Raw genomic sequence first — 22,379 nt, 5'->3', positions numbered from 1 at the left:
AAAGGAGGGATGAGAAGCTGGAACAAGACTGCCTTCAGCATGATAAAAGGGTGAGCTGGTGCCAGGAGGTTGGAGGGGAGGGTGTTTGGGGAGACTCTCTCTTAAACAATATGCTATCATTTCTAGGAAAGGGAAGAAGAAGAGAAAAAATATGACATTCACTCATCTATTCAAAAAATATTAACTGACTGCTTGCTAGATGCTGTACATGGTAAAATGCATTGCAGAAGATGGGGTAGGAGTAGGAAGAGAATTCAGAGATTTGTGAACATGGCCCCGACCTTTCAACAATTGTTGACCCCCTTATGCCTCGGAGAATATAAAAATGTTTCTCTAAAGCAGGATTGTTCATGAAAATCACGACAATAAACAAGCCTAACAAAAACACAAAACTACTAATGTTATCTCTCAGCCCCCATTTGCACTTCTGTTGAAACTGGGTTGTTAATGGAGCCGGAGTCCCCCTTGTGAGGAACCAGAGTTATCTGCACCTGCATTTGTATGCAGCCCGTGGAACCAGCCGTGCAGGCTTTGAATCGTAGGTCACAGGGAAGCTGACACAGCTGGGCACTTTTATTTTTCCCACCTCTGGAGGATGTGCCTGACAGCTCCTTTGCACTTAAAAGGGAGTAACCCCCAGGCTGCTTATCAAAAAGCTTCCCCAGGGAGGCTGAGATGGGAGGATCCTGAGGCCAGGAGTTTGAGGCCAGCCTGGGATTCTTTTCCACAGACAGCACATTCTTACAGTGTCCACTCCAGCCCCCACTGCCAAAAAAAAAAAAAAAAAAAAAAAAAAAAATTCTCACATGGGTGGGAGAAGTGGTATTTGTTTCCTGATCTTTTCCAATAAAACTGGCTACGACAAGGTCTGAACATGGTTGGCAAAGGAGGTGATCCTGATCCTAATTTTTGGAATGGAGGTTTGACCCTGCTGTTCCACTAACCACAAGTTAGTAGACGATTTGTGACTTCTGAAATATACATCAGTGTTGTACAAACAGTGAATTTTACCCAGGGCAAGTTTTACTAACATCCTTTTTAAATTTTTATCATTGCTGTTTTGTTCAAAAATAGGGAGATGAGCTTCAAATTTCATTCAAATAATGCTAATAATAATAGTAATGTAGTAATAATAATATGAGTCCCAATGCACTGAACACTTAAAAAATACTAGATATTGCGCTTTATGTATAAACCTTGTATCCAATCCTGGTACAACCTTTTAATATAAGTATTGCTAGCCCCATTTTATAGACATGGAAACTGAGGTCCACAGCCATTAAGTAAATTTCTCAAGAACCACATCTAATAAAAATTTTGATGCAATTCTGTCTAATACTAAACCCTTGCTACAAACAACTATATTCAACTACTTCCATTGCAATATCAACCGAGTTAACCTATTTAACCTTGAGTCAGGCATTATTAAGTGGTTGCATTCCCTTATCAGAAGTAGAAATCATTTGCTGAGTTTATAGAGTCACAGAACATTAGAACTAGAAGAAACTCTAAGTATAATCTAAGTTCATTATTATACAGATAAGAAAATTATTTTGAAGAGGGTTAATAATTTACCCTAGGTCAGCTGACTGGCTACTGGCTCAACTGAAACAAAGAACCCAGTTCTCCCAGATCCCAATCCAGTATTCTTTCCCTCAACATGTTGCCTTAGAGTAGAATGGGCAATACAGCAGGCCCCCATCATCATCAGTTTTGTTTTCTGCCACTTCAGCTAATTATAGTCAACTCCAGTCCAGAAATAAGTACAATAAGACATTTTGAGAGAGAGAAACCACATTCATCTAACTTTTATCACAGTATAATTATCCTGTTTTATTATCAGTTACTGTTGTTAATCTCCTACCGATTTATAAATTAAACTTTGTCATAGGTATGTAGGTACAGAAAAAAAAAACCTAGTATATGTAGGGTTCAGTACTATTCAAGGTTCCAGGCATCCACTGGGGTCTTGGAAAAGATTCCCTGCAAATAAAGATGACTACTGTATAGACATTTTATTGCTTAGGACATGAAGTACTCACCCCAAAAGATGTGAAAACTCCAATGATGTCAAGTTCAGATTCTCACATCTGATGTAGAATCTTCCCTTCCCTTATCCTTTATCTTGTGATTTTTTTTTCCTCAACACATTTCCTGCAGAGATAATTAGTGGTGGACTGGAGCCTATAACTTAATCAAGATAAAATGCCTGGTAAATATATGTCTTATACTATTTAGCCTCTAGCCATATGCTTACTTCTCCTGGGTCTGAATTTCCATGGCCAGCCCAGTTGCACATTGAGCTACATGTTGGATAAAAGAAAATGTGCTAAACAAATTGGCCCCATTTTAGCTTGGCCATAAATAGAATTTCTTCTCTACATACCCCATCCAGGGATCTAGGCTTCTCTTTTTTCCACAGTCATGTTGGTTATCATTCTGATATTTAGCAATTATCTCCTATAGGTCCTACATTATTCTAGGAGCTATGGGAATTCAGAAAACAATTGTCAGGGTTTTGTGTTTGCTATTTCATCTGCCTGGATTGTTCTGTTTCCCATCTTTGAATGACCAGCTCCTTATCTTTCAAGTCTCAGCTCAAAATCACCGTCACTGAGGCCTTCTCTGTGCTGGCCATCTAGATTTACTTCAATCCTTCAGCCAACCTCTGGTACATCAACTGGCTTCAGTTTCCTCAAAGCATCTATCAGTATCAGAAATTATTGCCTTCATTTTTTTGTTACTTGACATTTTCTCTCTCTTCTCACTAGGATATGAGCTCCAGAAAAGCAGGAAAATTTTTTGCATCATTCATTATCATATCCCCAGAGCCTAGTCCAATGACTAGATATAGAAGGTGTTAAATAAATGAACAGCCCATCCCAGGAAGCAATCAATCGAGTTCTGAAGACAAAGTTTACATATCTGGAGTAGTTGGGAATAGTCCAGAATATGATAAAATTAACTACTAAATTGTATGGTAGAGACAATATGTTACTATTGTCAGGCTCATAATTATATGAAAGGAGCTTTCATCAGCACTAGAATTTTCCCATCAACCAAAATACTATCCAGGTTAGGACGCAAAACTCTTCAAAAACTTTCTAGAGGGAAAAATGAGGGCCTCATCTGAATACTGTTTTAAGCAACCTAGACAGAGCTTTCCTGAGATAGTAAGATTAGGAAAATGTTGCCTAGAGTAGTACAAAGCTATTAAATAAAAAAGTCAGCTTATTGCCTTTAATACTGATTCTTGGTATGTTTCCAATTCCTTTCAGTGCCTGAGGGCTTTAGATAGTTCAATTCTTCAATTCTGTACACAAACTATTTTCTGCACATAAGCCTAGTGATCAATGGCCTAATCAAAGAAAAGCCTTGGTCCAAAGTGAAAACCACTCAGGATAGGCCTCCTGCCTGACACTCCTCTGTGGAGTTGACATCAGGACATAACCCCGGAGACCACCGTGCCATGGCTCCAGCGTCGAAGTTTCTGTATTAGACAGGATGTGAAAAGACAGTAAGAGAACACACAGCCTGCAGGTCTTCAAGATAAATATATAGACTTGTTATACAAAATGTGGTCTTGGAACTAACAGCTTTGGCATCATCTGGGAGCTTGTTAGAAACGCAGAATTTCAGGCCCCACCCAGACTTACTGAATTAGAATCTCCATTTTAACAAGATCTTAGGTGATACATATGCGTATTACATTTTAAGAAGCACTGTTGGATAAGAGACAAAAACTGTTCCAACAACTGTGTCGTCATTATGGATCATGGCCAAAATAAATCCCACAACACTCAAAAATACAAAAAACTAAGAGTTAATGGCAGTGGATCACCATGAAATCTACCCAGGGTTGATTTCTGGTCCGTGGTGGGTTTACCTTAGACCAGTTTCCTGGCTTCAATTGTTTCTTATTCTACGTCATTTTGTCCACGAACTTTTCTACTTTGATCTGTTCTTGTGCAATTGGCAGGCTAAAAGGCAAGAAGTGATTTCTAGTTCATCTCAGTAGGTAAAGGCATTCTTTTTTTTTTTTTTTTTGAGGAGTCTCGCTCTGTCACCCAGGCTGGAGTGCAGTGGCACAATCTCGGCTCACTGTAAGCTCTGCCTCCCGGGTTCATGCCATTCTCTTGCCTCAGCCTCCCGAGTAGCTGGGACTACAGGTGCCCGGCACCACGCCCAGCTAATTTTTTTATATTTTTTAGTAGAGACGGGGTTTCACCGTGTTAGCCAGGATGGTCTCGATCTTCTGACATCCTGATCTGTCCACCTTGGCCTCCCAGAGTGCTGGGATTACAGGCGTGAGCCACCGCGCCCGGCCAAGGCATTCTTTTTAATCCTGACCCTATTACTTACTATTTCTGTGACCACAGGCAAATCATTTAAGCTCTCATTATTATTATTTTGTTATCTATAAAATGGGGAGGGTAAGACTTAAATGATATGTATGTTTGAAGATTAAATGAAAAAGGCGATATAACATGCTTAGCAAAGTGCCTGCTCAAAAAAAAAAAAAGGTAGCTATTTGGTAATATTATTCTTAGTAACTTTCTCCCTCAACCTACATATCTAGTTTACTCTGGACTCATTGCATCAGAGCCTAGGGACCCGGAGACTCAAATTAAATCCTCACACATATGTTTAGGAAAGCTTTAGAGTGTCTTAGGGAGGCTCTGTCTATGACACCAGTGGGCTTCTCTGTGGCAGCACCTTCATCAGGCCTGTCTGCCTGTGAATGTTGTGGAACAGCTGCCTTCTCTAAATCCCCTCTCTGCTCACTACAGGGCTTTGCATGTAACAGGCCCTCAGCAAACATTTCTTGAATGAATGAATGAATTAATCATTTAGAGAAAATAACTGTATGCCATAATTGCTTTTCTACTTGAGTGCTAACTTTGTTGTTGTAAATGCATATAGAAAGATCCTTTGGAGCTAGTTTGCAACCTTGGGGTTGTAAAACATAAAGCCTTATAGAAATTTGTTATGACTCTTCATTGGATTTCTATAAATTTGTGTCATTTTTATGCCATATGTTACAATGAAGCAAGTTAGCCTAAGAACTACATCAGCCTGAAATACACAAGGACAGGTCTAGGCTGACCGCATTCACAGAGCAGGATTAGAAGGCTGATTGCTGATTCGGCTGTTGTTTTTGGTTCAGCCAAAGCAGAGGTCTGTTTACTATCCTGGGAGAGGAACCAATTTAGTCTTCCTGGGCTTTATCCACATAAAAACGTGGAAGACATGACATCTTGTGTGCTGGAAATACAATGTAGGTGGTGTACTCCTTTCTTTGACTCTGATTTACCGCTGCTTAGAGCCTGAGCGTCACCTTAGAGGATGAACTCTCAGCTTGTGCCTCAGAGGGACAGCAAGTCATTCTTCTCAGCTTTCCCGACGGGAAGGAAGCAACTGGCCAGGAAAAAAAGGTGGATTATGTAGAAAAAAAATGTGGATTACGAACGAGAATGTGCAGTGGAAAGGAAGAGCTTGCTTATTACAATTTGTCCACCCAGATAACCCCGCTGATATGCACCAAAAGCAATAGCAAGAAAAGGCGTTGGCAAAGGTCAGATCTAAAGCAACAATGAAAGTGATATTGGAAAAGGAAGGGAAGAAAGACCCAAGGAAATCCACTCCTGAATGAAGTATAAAGAAAAGAAAAAGAAAAAAAATGTACTGTGCTTAGTGCATCAGGTGAGGGTTACAATTAAACCCCTGAAAGTTCTAATTTAAAATCGGTTTCCTTTTTTCTTGGTTATTTCTCTGGGATATATAGATCTATATCTTTTTACTGGCTTCTTATGAAGTAAGAAAATATAAAGGATCCATTCCTTTAACAAAATGTGGATGTTAATTACATGCCAGGCACTGTGTCAGGGATGAAGACTCAAAGATTAACAAGACGTGGTCATATCACTTCGTAATTCCTCCCAGACTTTGGTCCAAAGCTCAGCTTTCTGCAGATAAAAAGTATGTTTTCCTTTGTTATCAGTTACCTCAGTGATACAGTTAACTCAGGATAACATAAACTTTTCAGAATATTCTTTTCATTCTTTTAAAAGAGTTTTATTATAACAGTGGCAGATGCTTGTGGGAAAAGCAATTTGGAAGTTTTCAGTCCAAAAACTAAAAGTCCCTCATCCATATCTCTAATCTTGGAGCAAACAGATAATTTATTTTGAGATTACATGTACATGTTTCTCTATAAATATGCATGTTTGTATGTATGTGTATATTATATATACACACAAACTCATATACATATATAATATATATTACATATAAATATCTATATTTTGAGAGAAAGGATAAAATAATTAAATATATATGTATTCATAATTTTACAGAAAGACTAGACCCTAGAATATCTCTTCTTCTAAAGCTTGCTTTGTTCACTTCCATTGGCTAGGAATAGACTATCTCTGGATGGATAGACAATAAACTGGTAGCAGTGGTTGCCTGATTGCCTCTAGGGAGTGGAACTGGATTACTGGGAAATAAGAGTGGGAAGAAGATTTACTTTTCATTTTATTCTGTTTTCTGCATTTTGATTACTTTAAATAAACTTTTGAAATTAAAAAAAGAAGAGAAATATGGTAAATACTGTCAAGTCTATTATTATGGAAGACAGTTATGCAGGGAAATGACAATCCAGGGAAATGTGGAGAGTGCTGCCAAAGGATCCATATAAAGAGCTGTGAGAGCATAAAATAGGCAGCAGAGAACCCTGTCTGAGTGTCAGGGGAGGCTTGGTGGGAGTGATGTTGGAGCTAGCTCTTGCAGAGTAGGAAGGAGGAGATGGTAGAATGGAGGGCAATTTAGATAGATTGAGAATCACATGCCCCAAGGCTTGGAAGTGTGAAAAATCTTGATGCCCTCTTTCAAACTAGGGAAGTCTTAGTCCTGGACCCATGCTGGGGCCTGACACTTGGCAGGGTATTATTTAATTATTTAAGGTCTAGCAATTTATAGACCTTTAGGAGGCAATGCAAAAATGCAAGCAAGAAACATAAATCATAGCCAGGAAGACTAATGTGTTGATCGTCAGGGCCTGGAAAGAGAGATAGATGCCTCCAGGAATTAGGCAACAGAACAGACACAAAGGGACAAGAGAGTTTCAAGTGGAGGACAAGAGAAGCATTCAAGAGAGAAAATTTCTGAGTAAGACAGAGTAGTGGTGGAGACTTTAGAGAGCAAATCTCTGACCTTGGACTGAAACAGGAAGGAAGTCTCTAGGGACCTAAACTGTGCAAAAGCAAATGAAAAGGTTTTGGATTGACAGAAGATAACCTTATGTCATCAGAGTGGAGGGTACTCGGGGTAGGTAGCAGTCAGTGATGCAGTGGCTGGAGAGGTGAGACGGGGTGGTAGGCTGAAAAATGGTTCCCATAGTCCTAATCTCTAGAACCTGTGAATGGCAAAGGAGAGCTTGCAAATGTGATTGAATTAAAGTTCTTGAAATGGGGAGATTATCTTGAATTATCTGGGTGGACCCAATGCAATCAAAAGGGTGTTTATAAAAGGGATGCAGGAGGAGTCAAAGTCATAGAGAAGGCTATGTGGCTCAGAGACTGGAGTGATGCACTCTAAAGATGGAGGAAGAGGCTGCTTGCTAAGGAATGCAGGTGGCCTCTAGAAGCTGGAAAGGACAAGGCAAGGGATTCTTCCCTAGAGCTTAAAGAAGGAACCAGCCCTGGTGATGCCTTGACTTTAGTCCAGCGAAACTGAGTTTGGACTTCTGGCCCCCAGAACTCTAAGAAACATAAATATGTGCTTTTTTAAGCCACCAAATGTGTGGTAATTTGTTACAGCAGCCACAGAAAACTAATACAGGGAGTGCAGTCAGCTGTTCGTGCTGAGAAGGCAGAAAGGAGTTACTGAAGGATTTAAAGCCGAGGAGTGATATCATTAGATAGCATTTAAAAATGATAACAGACCAGGCACGGTGGCTCACGCCAGTAATCCCAGCACTTTGGGAGGCCGAGGCAGGCGGATCATGAGGTCAGGAGATCAAGACCATCCTGGCTAACACTGTGAAACCCCATCTCTACTAAAAATACAAAAAATTAGCCAGGCGTGGTGGCAGGTGCCTGTAGTCCCAGCTACTCGGGAGGCTGAGGCAGGAGAATGGCGTGAACCCAGGAGGCGGAGCTTGCAGTGAGCCAAGATCGCACCACTGCACTCCAGCCTGGGCAACAGAGCAAGACTCTGTCTCAAAAAAACAAAAGGATAACAGATGGTGAGTTGTAGAATGGAGTGGAGCGGCAGGAAACGGAAGAGGAAGAGATACACACGAGGGAGCGATTGCAATAGTTTTTGAAAACCTTGAAGAAATGGAGAAGAGGAGACCCTGTTGAAGACATACTTAGGTGGTGAAAAGGACTTTGTAATGGTTGAATGTGGAGAGTAAAGAGGAGGATCAAGAAGGAATCCTCACTCCACACTGTGACCCATCAATGGAGTTCACAAATCTACCACAGTGTAGTACTTACGGGGAAGAGAAAAGAAAGCATCCATCATTGAGGTGCCTGGAGAATTTCCTGGTAGAAATGCTAAACACTCAAGAGCAAAGGAGGTTTCAAGCCTCAGAAAAAAGGAGAGAATTAGGAGCAACAGCAGAGGTAGCCGCAAAAGGACAGCGCCCAGCAGTAGGAGGGAGAGACTCACTAAGGACAAAACCCCATGAAATGACCAAGATGTACATGGTTTCTTTAGAGGAGTATGGGCAAAAAAGAATGAGAAATAAAGGCTAAAGATTTATGAAAAGAATCTGGACAGAATTACATCTGGGGCATCAAAAGAAGAGAGGATTTTCAAGAAAGCTGCCCTGGTCAAGATGGACACAGTCTTCTGCTGAGATACATGGGATGGTCACAGGATTGACATCAGGGAATCTCTAATTAAGAAGCTGTAGGGTAGGCTTCCTTCTCCAGCGCTGTTTTTGTAGAGCAAAACAGCTGAAAGTGATAATTTGAAGAGTGACCTGGAGGTGAGGAAGTAGAGAAAAGAGGTATAAACTACCCTTGTAAGAATGAGGTGCTAATACATTGAAAAGGTACAGCGGTAAAGAGGGGCGTGTGTTTATAAAAGGATTATTTTTTAGGAAGATACAAGTTTGGAGAAGAGAGAGTTCAGTGACTGAAGAGGTTGTGAAGATTAAAATGGAGGAGGGTAATGAAGGAGTGAGGTCTAGAGGAAGCAGGGAGGGATGGGCACCGGCACGCAGGTGGAGAAGTTAGTCTGGAAACGAAGAACCTCACGACCTTTTCTGAGGCATGTGGGCAAAGAACGATGGGAGAAGATATGAATAAGGTTAGACATGGGGACAGGGGAGGTTGAAAATTTCATTTCTGAAATGTTTTACTTGCTCTGTAAAAACAAATTAAGAAAGAAGCTGGGCACGGTGGCTCACGCCTGTAATCCCAGCACTTTGGGAGGCTGAGGTGGGCAGATCACCTGAGGTCGGGAGTTCGAGACCAGTCTGATCAACACGGAGAAACCCCATCTCTACTTAAATACAAAAATTGGCCAGGCATAGTGTTGCATGCCTGTAATCCCAGCTACTCTGGAGGCTGAGGCAGGAGAATCTCTTGAACCTAGGAGGCGGAGGTTGCGGTGAGCCGAGATCATGCCATTGCACTACAGCCTGGGTAACAAGAGCGAAACTCTGTCTTTGAAAAAATAAATAAATAAATAAATAAAAAGGCTTCATCAGACTTACCTTGAGCAAGATGATCCTCAATGTTGGTATGGCAAACCACATAGTGTTAGCATGATAAATAAGTGCCTGTTAAATGGGAGGCTGCCTTCTGAAGATCTGGCCCAAAACACTCATCTCTGAATTTTCCTCAGTCAGGCATAACTAAAGCAAGTTACGTATCTGCAATAAAACCCCCATGGAAGTCACCACCTCAGGGGGGCTTTTACACCATTACTACCACCATCACCACTGTCCGTGACAACAAAGCAACAGCAACAGCAAACACCTTGAGTGCTTACCATGTGCTTGGCTCTGTGGCTCTTGGAATTTAAAGTTGAATAAGGCAAAGAACCTACTCATGAGAATTCTATGACTTTGTAGAGAGAAGGGGAGACTTTTACCAAATACCTAACCTGGGAATACATTCTATGTAAAGGAAGATTCATAAGGATTCCTAAACTGTCGGGGCTGGAGAACTAAAGAGGGCATTACAGATGAGGTCCAGATAAGTGATTGACTAAAGCAATATCACCTGGATGACTCTAGACTTCCATCCTTAAGTCCTGTGCTTTTTCCATTTCATTTCACACTGGTAAACTTCCTTTCCTATTCAATCCATACGTAATTTTAGGTATCTAGTCATAGGTACAGAAATAAGAAACAGAGAAACTCATTTTACTAGAAGGGTTTTCAAGTCAGAGTAGGCAATAACATATAATCAAGGGACTCAAATCCAAAAATAGTGTCCCTTGCATGTCACAGAAGGTATAGCCCTTGCAGCACACTTGTCACTCCCAGGGTAAAGTTCCGTTCTGTATCAGCCCTCTCAGAGAGCAGGACAGAAGAATATCTCCCTTTGTCTTACGCACATATCATTCTTTATCAGTGACATTCCCTTTTGCTGCATTTTGGAATGAAAGGAAATTGATACCTAAGGAGGAGAAATATATTTAAAGAACCAGACTAAAGAAGAGAACACATAAACCCTATAACTTAGAGGTAAGTTTTAGGAATTAACGTGGTAAATAGAGATTGACGTAGACCTACTAAAATATTTGAATGCCTTTTAAGATTAGTAACAAGCAAGGAGCTTAATATAAACCATATTTCAGAGAACCAAAGTCAACACTTAGACTGTGGCAAAACTAGCCCCTGATTGGCAAGAAAGGCTTGCAATCAAGATGAGTAGGGCATAATGCCAAGACCGTGGACAGAATTCCCTCTTGGATTCAGTATTTAACCTTAAGGACACTGCATTGCTTGGGAGAGAGGCAAGGCCTAGAACTAGGAGCTCTTGGTAGGGTCAGACTTTTATCTCCCAGAAATCTGAGACCCTGGCAATCCTTGAACCACTGGCAAACAGAAATAGAAGAGGATTCAGCCCTCTGGTTCAGTCCTCAGGCTCTGGCATGAAAACATAAGAAAGCTTTGCCAGCTGGAACTGGTAGTATCTACATTTGCTTATATTACATTGCTCTCTTGGCAAATTGGAATCAGAACAATGTTAAGATCCTAAAGTTTGAAGAGATAGCAGAAGCCTGTGGTTTTGTTTCTGAGTTCACAGGAATCAAGGCTTGAGGGGAATGAAGGACTGCAGCCACTGTAGCCCAGACACAGATCTCTTGTTTCTTCTGGGAGAAAGTGCCCAGCCAGAGGAGAGGCCATCATAGCTCTGCTACCTCTTCAGCAAGGCAAAACAGGAATTTGTGTGGAGCTCAGAGAACCAACAGCACCTCAGTCACAGAGACATACTTGCCCCTGTGGCAGTCCTGCTGACAACAGAGGTCCCTTGTCTCAGAGGAGACCTTCCTTGGTCATTGAGTCTTAAGATGACCCATTTCTTGAGTTTTTATTGTGCTCATTCATCACTTGCCCTTTAGCAAGTCCCATATCCACAACTTGGCCTCATCAGAATGCCATGTGGATAAACTCAAGAGAAATTCCACGAATGGCAATTCTAAAGCAGTCTTGGTTGATCAGATACAAATATACTGGCCACTATGCCTGCTATACCAGAAGGTGAATCAAGAAGGTATAAAAAATTCCAATTTCTTATACTTACTTGAACTGAATACTAACTTGCTGTCAAGACAGTAGACAAAGATTTATTTGTGAGGCTGTTATTCAGAGCTATATAAACACTTGGCCAATAGAGATTCCCTCATAACACAAATCAGTCGGAAAAATGAGCCTATGCAGAGGGCAGGATGAAGCAAGAAGGGGTTTACTATGTATGTAGCTGCTATAAAGGGATTCCAGGCAGAGTTGGGTGTGACTCCTGGAGACTGAACCACGCTCACTGCTGCTTCTCTCCTACTTTATACAAGCAGTCTGATACTTTGTCCTCCCTAGGGTAGCAAAATGGATGGTGGCTGGCAAGAACCTTTAGAGGACTCTGTCTGTGATAACTAACATAGTAAGCTTACAGTGTTGACCCCATTCTGCATCTAAAATTCCCTAAACATTTTGATTTTGAGATCTGGTTTTTGCAACCAAACCTTGGAAATGTTACAGATGGGCACAGAGCATTGGGGGAAAATCTGATTGAGTCGTTACTACAGACTCCTTAAAATGGGTCTTATAGATTGTATGCAGGTAGCCAGTACTGGCATGAGGTATGGAATTTGCCAACAAGCATGCCACTCACCTTTACTGATGTCTTCATACTCCAGCCAGAGTCGCCGCTGGACCTGCTTGTTTGGGTACCAGATAGAACAGGACTCCTCAAAGCCGTAGATAGCTTCCTGGATGTAATGGTTGCCGAACTGGTCCAACAGCGCCACAAAATCTGCACGAGATGTAGCCCCATCCAGCGAGTGGAGAGCATTGCTGAGGGCTATGGAGAGGCATCACCCAAGGGTAAGAATGAGGGCTCAGATTTTGGGTATACGGATTCCCAGGCAATTCAGTCCCAAACATGGAAGTGCCTGTGTGGCTCAAAGTGATGTGGGAGAGCTAGCTAGAAGTGTCTGGTGAATGTTTCCATTTAGCTAAATGAGACATTTCAGTTCCTAAGTGAGTATCTTTTAAGCCAGTTGGTTGTATTAACTTTGTGCCAAGTTAAGCAAAACATTGCCAAACCTCTACTCCTGCCCCCTTTAAATCAATGTTTTTTTTTTTTAATCACAGGTCATGACATTAAATCAATTTAGTGAGTTCAAATAATAGCATTTGAAAAAAGCAGAAACAATTAGCATAGTCTAAAATAGAAACACAAATACCAGCCGAGAACATTTCACATCGTGAAGATAAGTATCGCTTCATGAAACTTCTGTTGTGTGCATGTGGGAGTATGTGTACGCACAAGGTCACGATACAAAATGTATTCTAACTGTGGGTAGTGATCAAAAAAGGCAATTGCAAAATACTGCCTTCAGACGTAGACATGGGCAATAAGAAGACAATGACAGAAGAAAGGAAAGAAAAGTCACTAATACACTCCTATTTTATTGCAGAAATTCTAAAATAAAAGGACTGGGAAATGACAAATGGAAGGGAAAACTTGTTGGCCTCCTCTCCCCCAACCCTGCAGGCAAATCTTCTTGGATTTGCTGTCTCTCTTTAAGAGAATTACTGTATATCTGTCTGAAAGATGGCCTATGGTAAATTTTCCAAATTCAATACCTTTTGGATCTAGCTAGCTTTTCACGGTCTCCTTTTTTATGTACCTGTCTCCTATCAAGGCAAACTAAAGTCTAGCTCAGCTTGAGACCTCAAGTGCTGAGATCCACATCACAGCGACACCATTGTGTGACTTTGGACAGCATGTGGCAACAGCGATATTTGATTGTTAACTCCTGATATGCACAGCATCTGTGCTGGGTGCACATTGACTATGTAAATGGAGTAAAGTCTCTAATATCGTATTTTCCTAGAATGAAAAGTAGCTTAGTTCTTTCTAAATGTGCTGCACCAGAAGAGTTTCTGTCAGTGAGGTCCCCATCCCAATCACTTCTTGCCAAGAACTCTTTTGTGTTAAAAAAGAAAAAGTTCTGGGTCCCCTGTGTCCTATGAAAATGTGCTATATCCTTAATGCATTAAGGATATAGCACAAAACTTAATGCACAAAACTTTACCCTTTGTGAGTTTCTGTCTCACTTAACTTCATAACTTTTCTATTTGTCCTCTACCATTTATCTTCCTCCCATTGGCCCTAAGGCTCTACCTCCCTATTGCTGACTCTGAAACCCTAAGTAAGTTTAGAACTCACTGCTGCTTAACTTACTAGCTATAAAGAGAGGGCTAATATCTATTTCTCTCTCTCTCTTTCTCTCAATCTCTCAGTCTCTTTATTTCACTCACTTGCTGTTTAGGAGCGTTAAGCTGCTTTCTGGTTTTCCTTCCCCCCTCTTTCTTGCTCTCTTTTTTTAGTTCATTGTATGGAGTCTCTAAATTATGCTCTTTGCATTTGGAATGCTTAATTCTGTCAATTGTAAAAAGTCTGCTTTTATGTATCCTCTCCACATACTGGATGAGCCCAGGAAAAATGATACCTTCAATGGCTCCAGTCTTGCCCTTTCCCTCTCTTCTGTAGTCCAAGATAACACGTGCAATGTAATCTCTACTTAGAAAAGAATTCGATTCTAGCCATCTGCTCTTCTGGATAAATCTGAGTAAATAGCTCACACACCTCATGCAATAGCTACATTTTAGGCTGCATCTTCAACAGTGGGACCAAAGGCTTCACCCCTTGGAAAGGACTTCTAAGTTCCAGGGAAGGTGGGCAGGATAGCCCGCAGCAGTGCTCACCCTGAGAGATGGCCACTTGGTTGAGTTTGATGTGGTACATCACAGACCGGACCTTCCAGTGCTGCAGCACAGGGTACCCAGACACTTCACTGAAGTTCACCATCCCTAAGGACAGAAGAGATGTAAGCTGAGTTCTGAGACTGATTCATAAGTTCCAAATCAAAAAGCATGACCCACCTCTATGAGGCGAAGTGTTGTAATTGTGAGAAAATGATTAAATGTTCTTTGATGAAGAGAATTTCTGGAACCATAGTAACAACAGTTATCATTTATTGAACCCTTACTCCATGCCAGGCATTTTGCTAAGCACTTTGCATACATATATTAAGCCATTTGATCCTCATGGGACAGTTGTTATTATTTGAATTTTATAAATGAGAAAATCGAGGCTCTAAGGCTGGCTATGTTACTGTAGTAAGTAGTTTCAGAATGATAGTCACTTTCACACGCAATAACTTCTTGTTCTCAAAACCTCTCTGGCTACACTCTCTGACTACACTCTCTCTGGCTACCTGGCAAATAGATTTTTGGTGCCCAGTCATTTTGTCTGTAAAGCAAGAGGCTTAACTGAGATGACCTCTTGCTTCCTTTTCAATTCGGATTTCTACCAGCTGTATGGTTTTGGGCCATGCAACTCATTTGTTCGCATTTTGATATCTGAAAAGTGGGGATAATGGTATTCATCCTATCTACTTTACAGGCAGGTTGTGAGAACAAATAAAATTGGGGGCGTAAAAGTACTTCAAAAAAAGATAAGGTCCCTAAGACACCAGGTAAGCCAGGATGGGGCTCCAGACGAGTCTGAGGCCAGGCGGCAGTTCTTACTCATTCTGCTATAATATCCCCATAGCAAATTTATATTAAACTCTAGGCTTACTGTAATACACCTGATTTTTACTCTCTTTAATGGTTGCAGTAATTGACTCAGCTCACATACCTGATAACATTGATTTTTCTGTCTCATTTAATTGATTTGTGTTCAGTATTTAAGTTTTAATTACTCTCAGGCGGATAATGCTTATTTCTTCTTTACCAGAAGGAACAGTATCAGGGTGACTAAATCATTAAGGGGCAGGAACAGCCAAATATTGAGTGCCATCTCTGTGCCAGACATTGTGATAGTCGTGTGCTGTCTCCTTCTTACTAATGGAAAAACTGAGGCTCTGAGAAGTTAAGTTAGTTGTCCAAGGTCACTCTCAATAAACACAACCTTACAGCCTCTTAGTGATGTTATTAATGGGCTATTCTTCCTTGAGTACCTTGAAGAAAGAGCGTCACCCTGTTTGAATTCTAGCCATTACTATAAATATAAATGCTACCGAAACAAAATAATTAGGCCATAGGAAAAAAAATTGCCTTGCTAAGTTTAGAAAACCAATTTTAGCTTTATTTCTATGCTTAATCTTTGCTATATGTGTAAGTTATAGGAATATATACACACACTTGCATATGTGTGTACATATTTATATATATACAAATATAAGGGCAATATATAGTAAATTTATATATATTATGCATAGAATGTGTGGTGTGTGCACATGTCTACAAATATAATGGCAATAATACATATGTAGTGAATTATCCTGCCATTTCGACCCATGTTTCTTTCAGGCTAAATCAACTAATTTAATGCTTAAACTGGATGAAGAGTAGGTAGGATTAATTAGCTGCTTGTCAACCCTGATCAAATTAGGTGAGTAATTGCCAAATTTTCATTTCTGTGTGAATCATATGGGAATAATTTTTGGTAAGGCAAAAAGAAAAAGGGTCAGGAAAGGTGCTTAGTGAATCAATTGCTTAAATTTTATCTTGGGCGATCAAAGGTAAGCTACCTGAAACTAAGAGAAGGTTTTTAGTATTCTTTTCTTTCAAATATTCTTTCAGGGCATTAATCTTTGTGACTACCAACAGTCATACTATTACATACTTTGGCTTTTAACTTCTACGTTAACTTCAAAAGCATACAAATGGAATTCTAACTTTACAAGTTTAAGACTTCAGTCACATGCTTTAAAGGTATATTTTATTAGAGCATAAGATGTGCAACTATTTAATAACAAGTATTGTCTAGTTAGGTCAGCTCAACAGCTTTGCTTTTAGTTTGAAAAGTTTATTTATAAAAAAAAACAAGCCCACTAAATAAAAAATTTTCAAATTATTAGGCAAAGCCACCTTTAATTGAATGATTTCCTAGGGGAAAAAGAAACAGGAAAGGAATCACAAAGCCTGAGCTCTAAGGCTGGCTGTGTTGCTGCAGTAGGCAGTTTCAAAATGACAGTCACTTTCATACCCATAACTTCTTGTTCTCGCAACCTAACTATCCTCTCTGGCTACCTGGCTCAGGGATCTTTCAGTTCCCAGTTGTTTCATCTGTAAGGTGAGAGTTTTAGGTGAGATGATCTCTTGCTTTCTTTTCAGTTTGGATTCCTACCAGTCGTATGACTTTAGGGAGGCCACTCATTTACTTGTGTTTTCATATATGAAAAGTGTAAATAATAGTATTCATCCTATCTGCCTTATAGGCAGGTTGTGAGAACAAAATAAAATTATGGGCATAAAAGTTCTTTGAGAAAGCTGGGCGTGGTGGCTCATGCCTATAATCCCAGTACTTTGGGAGGCCGAGGCAGGCAGATCACTTGAGGTCAGGAGTTTGGGACCAGCCTGGCCAACATGGTGAAACCCCATCTCTACTTAAAAAAAAACAAAAAACAAAAAACAGAAAACAGCTGGGTGTGGTAGTGTGTGCCTGTAGTCCCAGCTACTAGGGAGGCTGAGGCAGAAAAATTGCTTGAACCCAGGGGGCGGAGGTTGCAGTGGGCTGAGCTCACGCCATTGCACTCCAGCATGGGTGACAGAGCAGGACACCATCTCAAAAAAAAAAAAAAAAAAAGTTCTTTGAGAAAAGAGAAAGTATCATAGTATCATACACATACATGGCCTCCACAATGTTATCATCATCACCCTCCTTACCTCTCTCTCATCATATCTAACTGCGTAAACTTGGCATTTCTTAATTGGTGCTTTTGTTATAACTTCCTCGGCTTTTAAGTCCAGAACAACAGAGGGAAGATAAAATAAAGAAACAAGCACAGATGTTGGGTGGGGAAGAGGGGAGGGATAACAGTGTTCCATATCCATCCAGAATGGGCCAAACAACTGAACTCCATTACTTAGCTGATCAACATTTCTCCTGGATGCATTTATGCCACACCATAGTCAGGGAACACTTACATAACTGTTAATGCTTAGAAGTGTTTTTCCATGCCTACGTACAGATAATAATTCCATTAGTTAAAAAGAAAGGGGTATTTTAAAAGATATATATTTTCTAGGTGAGCCATATGACATACTTTCTCAAGGTGCCCTTGACAGGCAGTCAGGTTCAATTTTTTAAAAAATTTTTATTATTTTGGGACACATTTCTGCTGAATGACTTTTTTCAAGCAGTATCTCTGACTATGTTTTTTCAAGAAAAAACATTAATTTTTCCTACCTATGCTTGAAAAAAGAATGACTGAACAGACTTTACGGGCAATATTCAAAGCAAGAAAAAGAAAGAATGAGGAAGAAGGAAGAAAGGAAGGAAGGAAGGACAGAAGAAAGGAAGGAAGGAAAGAAGGAAGGAAGGGAGGGAGGGAGAGAGGGAGGGACGGAGGAAGGGAAGGAAGGAAGGAGGGAAGGATGGAGGGAGGACACTAGCTTTTTCTTGTTATTTTATCTGAAATGTCAGGGATATATGTATATTGCCCCAAAGTTCTAAAGCCAAGAGTCCATCCCCTTTGGATGAACTTTAAAAAATTCTGAAGAGCCCAGAGGTCTAAACCTTCACACAGATTTAATGACTGTGTCACCCAACAGGCCTATGAATGCAGCCAGCAGCCTCCTCTACCTCCTCTGGACTTCCTTCTCTTTCTCAGCTGAAAGACTGAATATACAAATGGACAATGGCCAGATTATACATAAAAATAGAACTCTGACTCACAATCCGCAGCAACCAGCTCAGAAAACCAACCCCTTATCTAGAGTAACCAGCCTAGGAAGCCAGTCTACTATCTGTAAGTCAGACTTATAGGAAGTCAGACCACTATCCATAACAAACAGCCCAAGAAGCCAAAAAATAACCACTATAACAGTTGACACCAAACAACCCGGACTTGATTAATAGCTGACAACTTCCCTATTTTTTTCCCAGTTCCACTTAAGTCCAACCAGAGAAAGTACAATATGCACCCCTAACTAATCACATAGGATGCTCACTTCTAGTTAAGCCACCTACAACTTTCTCAACCGACAGCCTCCAATATGGGCATACTTGAGGCCTTTCCTTTTTTCTCTCTAAAGCTTTTCCACTCCTCTGCCTGCCTTTGAGTCTCTGCCAAAAGACAAGTGATGACGGCTATAGCAAACCTCCAAATAAATAGCCTTTGCCTGTTCTTATTTGCTTGGTCTTTGTTTATTTCTATACAACATATAACACCAAAAAGTCCTGTTATTTTGATGAAGAGGGAAGCCAGCAGCAAGATAAGACATGTAGTTCAGTATTTTCCAGTGTGTTCTTCAAACTGATAATTCTGCAAAATAGAAATAGGTGTTATGTGTGAAAATGATTCTCTAGTTAAATAGACTCGGGAATTGCTGGCTTAAAGTGAAAAGGATTTCTTTACTGCAGGGCTTCTAGGAAACTTCTCTAATGTCGAGGTGTTGCCTATTGCTGAGAGGAGGAGACTCTTTCCAAACATCTTTGAAGGCAGAACCTGTTTATGAATGGAGCTCTGACTTTTCATAAGAAAAACAACAAATAAAAACAAATGCTTGGAAATGATGATATAGAAGATTCTTAAGATCACTTTAGCTCTAAAATCCTCTAAGCTAAATTTATGGGAATTATGACCTATAATAGTAGATACAGTGAAATGATATAAGATTCCCTATGTAAGTCTAGGAAAGATATAATTAAAATGTTCCCAGAACTAGAGTTAACATGGGGAAGATTTGGCCAAGTATCTCTTTAATAGATTCCTCCAGTTATTCTCAGCTTTAGAACAAACCCAATCCCTGCTTACATCAAAGGAAATATGTGACTTGGCTTAACTGGTACCACTTCTTAACAAAAATAGGTTAAAAACAAAGGCAAGGTAGAAAAGTAGCCAGGTCAAGATTCCCATAGTTTTAGCTTAGAGGCTTTTAGAGCTAAAGTCATCTGAAGCTTAAATTTGACTGCCTCGGGATCATCAAAATAAAAGTGTCCCATCTGGGCATCCTTCTATTCCTTTTGCCTCCAATGGGCCAAATTAGGAGGTCCAATGGCATGTGCAGGAAGTACTTTCTATCGTGAATGAGGACCAGGTTTGGATCTTTCCTTGTTCCCACAGAAGGGGAGTCAACCACATGTTTTTCTGATGTTTCTCAGCTTTATCCAACCTCTCCTCCCCAAAAGCTTCAGGTAACATCCAGGACTTTTCTGGCTATCTCATAACTGAAGTAAAATCTCTTCTCTCCACCATAAGTTATATTGTGAGAGAGGTGTCCTGCAGATCTTTAAACAGAGCCACGTATCTTATTACCGGTGTGGTACCTACGCTATTTGTATGTGCCACCTCGTACGTCTTCAAGGCATTTTACACACACATGTGGAATGTGTCTGCCCAAACGGTGTGGCAACAAGGAAACTAGATTCCCTAATGCCAGAGATGCAGGCTTTAGGGATATGTCCGGAAGCTGCAAGTTAATTTCTTCAGGTGTGTGTATGTGTGCATGTGCGCGTGTGCATGTAATATTTCATAGGGCAACTGATTTTGAAGAGATTTATTGCTGGTCCAGAATATATTTAATTGTTTTTTCTCTTGCTCTTTCTTTTCTGTAAGGTAGATATTACTTCATAGTTTTCATACTATTTTCCTTTTTCTTTTAAATATTTATTTATTCAACACACATAGATCTCACTATGGGTCAGGAACTGTTCTAAAAACTTTACAAATATGAATTTATTTATTCCTCATATCAATCCTATGAGGAAGATAGTATTAGAATGCCCATTTTTACAGGTACAAGAAATTGAGGCACAGAGAAGTTAAGTAATGTGTCTAGATCACACAGCCAGTGAGGAGCTAAGCCCTGCTGCCAGGCTCCAGAGCTGAGGCTGTTAATCACTATGCTATATTATATCAGACAGACCTACATCTCTTCCCATTCAGGTCTAAACTCACATTTTTAACATAACTTGATGTCTGGAAGAGAGCTACCGTTAGCTGAACTCATTCTTTAGAAAAGGAGGAAAAAAGGAGAGGAAGGTGTGAAAGGAAAATATCTTGGGCCCCCCAAATCACTAAGCGAAAGGGAAAAGTCAAGCTGGGAACTGCTTAGGGCAAACCTGCCTCCCATTCTATTCAAAGTCACCCCACTGCTCACTGAGATAATTGCATATCTGATTGCCTCCTTTGAAAAGGCTAATCAGAAACTCAAAAGAATGCAACCATTTGTTTCTCACCTATCTGTGACCTGGAAGCCCCCTCACCTCTTAGAGTCTTCCTGCCTTTGCTTCCAGTTGTCCCACCTTTCCAGACCAAATCAATGTACTTCGTGTATATGTATATATATTGATTGATGTCTCATGTCTCCTTAAAATGCATAAAACCAAGCTGTGCCCTTACCACCTTGGGCACATTGTTGTCAGGACTTCCTGAGGCTGTGTCACAGGTGCACGTCCTCAACCTTGGCAAAATAAACTTTCTAAATTAACTGAGACCTGTCTCAGACTTTCTGGGTCTACAAAGATATTGAATAAGGAAGACAGAATGAATAGGGAGAAGTGTAACAGAGAAACGTACAAAGCAATCAGTGGAATTGAGCTCATGTCTAGTCTTCTAGCAAGTGTTGCCAAATCTCAGTCAGCCGCCTCTCATTAGTCCATGGGACACCTTGAAGTCTCTTCCTTGGTCCGGGAGGTGCCAGCTGGGGGTCTTCAGAGACACAGGCAAGCATACCCAGAGATTCCTGCCTCTTCTAATTAATCTGTGTGTTTGTTCCACAATGAGTCTGAAGGAAGAATACTGCTGGGCTCAAAACAATACTGAGGGGCAGGCATTATTATCCCCATCTTATGATGGGGGACCATGAGGCCACGTGAGACTCTATTGTCTAATGGCACACAGCTAGAAAGTAGCAGAGATGCAAACCCAGGGTCATGTGACAACAAAACTGTCATTTTCTATTTCCTCATGATGCTCGGTAAATACTTGCCAGGAAACCCAACAGTAACAATGATGGGTATTTAGGTGAGAGTAGCAATCTAGCTTCTCTCTCTGCCTCTGTGACCTGGTCACTTCCTCTAATCCCCCAAGAACTCTAAGCAACCATTATCTTATTTGTTTTCAATGCATCTCTGTGAAACTAACAAGAAAATACACTATTAGGACCACTTTGCAGGAGATTATATGATAATATCAACAATTTTATTGAAAAATAATCCTACTAGCATTCAGTTTTATGGCTGAGCTTTTATTGTGTATGAAGGAAATCACTGGCTTAGAAACCAAAATAAGTGAGGTCAAATCTTAATTTTATGAAACTGCAGGGAGCTGCCTGTTTGTGGCAGTTGAATAAGGTTGAGAAGGCCCACTCACCAGTCAGGAAGTCAGGGTCAGGGGTGGGCTCCGAGATCTCCTCTAGGCATTGATTCTCCAGGGGCACAGTGGCCACCACAAGACCATCTGGCAGTTGCTGGTCTAAACCACGAGCAAAGTTGTTTTGCCTAGAAAGAGGGTAGACCTTCATTTCTGAGTGTTCAGGTGAACCTGACTCCTTACTGAGCATTTTTTTTTTTTGAGACGGAGTTTCACTCTTGTTGCCCAGGCTGGAGTGCAATGGCAGGATCTCAGCTCACTGCAACCTCTGCCTCCTGGGTTCAAGCAATTCTCCTGCC

General features: G+C 40.6%; 1 protein-coding gene across 1 annotated transcript in view; it reads right to left on the bottom strand.

The window, feature by feature from the left end:
* The window catches only part of ASTN1 (astrotactin 1), a 303,816-nt gene that overhangs the window by 60,690 nt on the left and 220,747 nt on the right, over nt 1-22,379 (bottom strand). The window contains exons 14-16 of the mRNA XM_514021.8: nt 22,081-22,208; nt 14,459-14,563; nt 12,357-12,545 (exon numbers count right to left, since the gene is read on the bottom strand). Coding sequence (XP_514021.3) covers nt 12,357-12,545; nt 14,459-14,563; nt 22,081-22,208 — 422 coding nt within the window. The remainder of the gene's footprint in view (nt 1-12,356; nt 12,546-14,458; nt 14,564-22,080; nt 22,209-22,379) is intronic.

This window comes from Pan troglodytes, chromosome 1 (genome assembly GCF_028858775.2).
Source record: "Pan troglodytes isolate AG18354 chromosome 1, NHGRI_mPanTro3-v2.0_pri, whole genome shotgun sequence".
Classification (NCBI taxonomy): domain Eukaryota; kingdom Metazoa; phylum Chordata; class Mammalia; order Primates; family Hominidae; genus Pan; species Pan troglodytes.
This window is presented reverse-complemented; position numbering and strand designations above follow the sequence as displayed.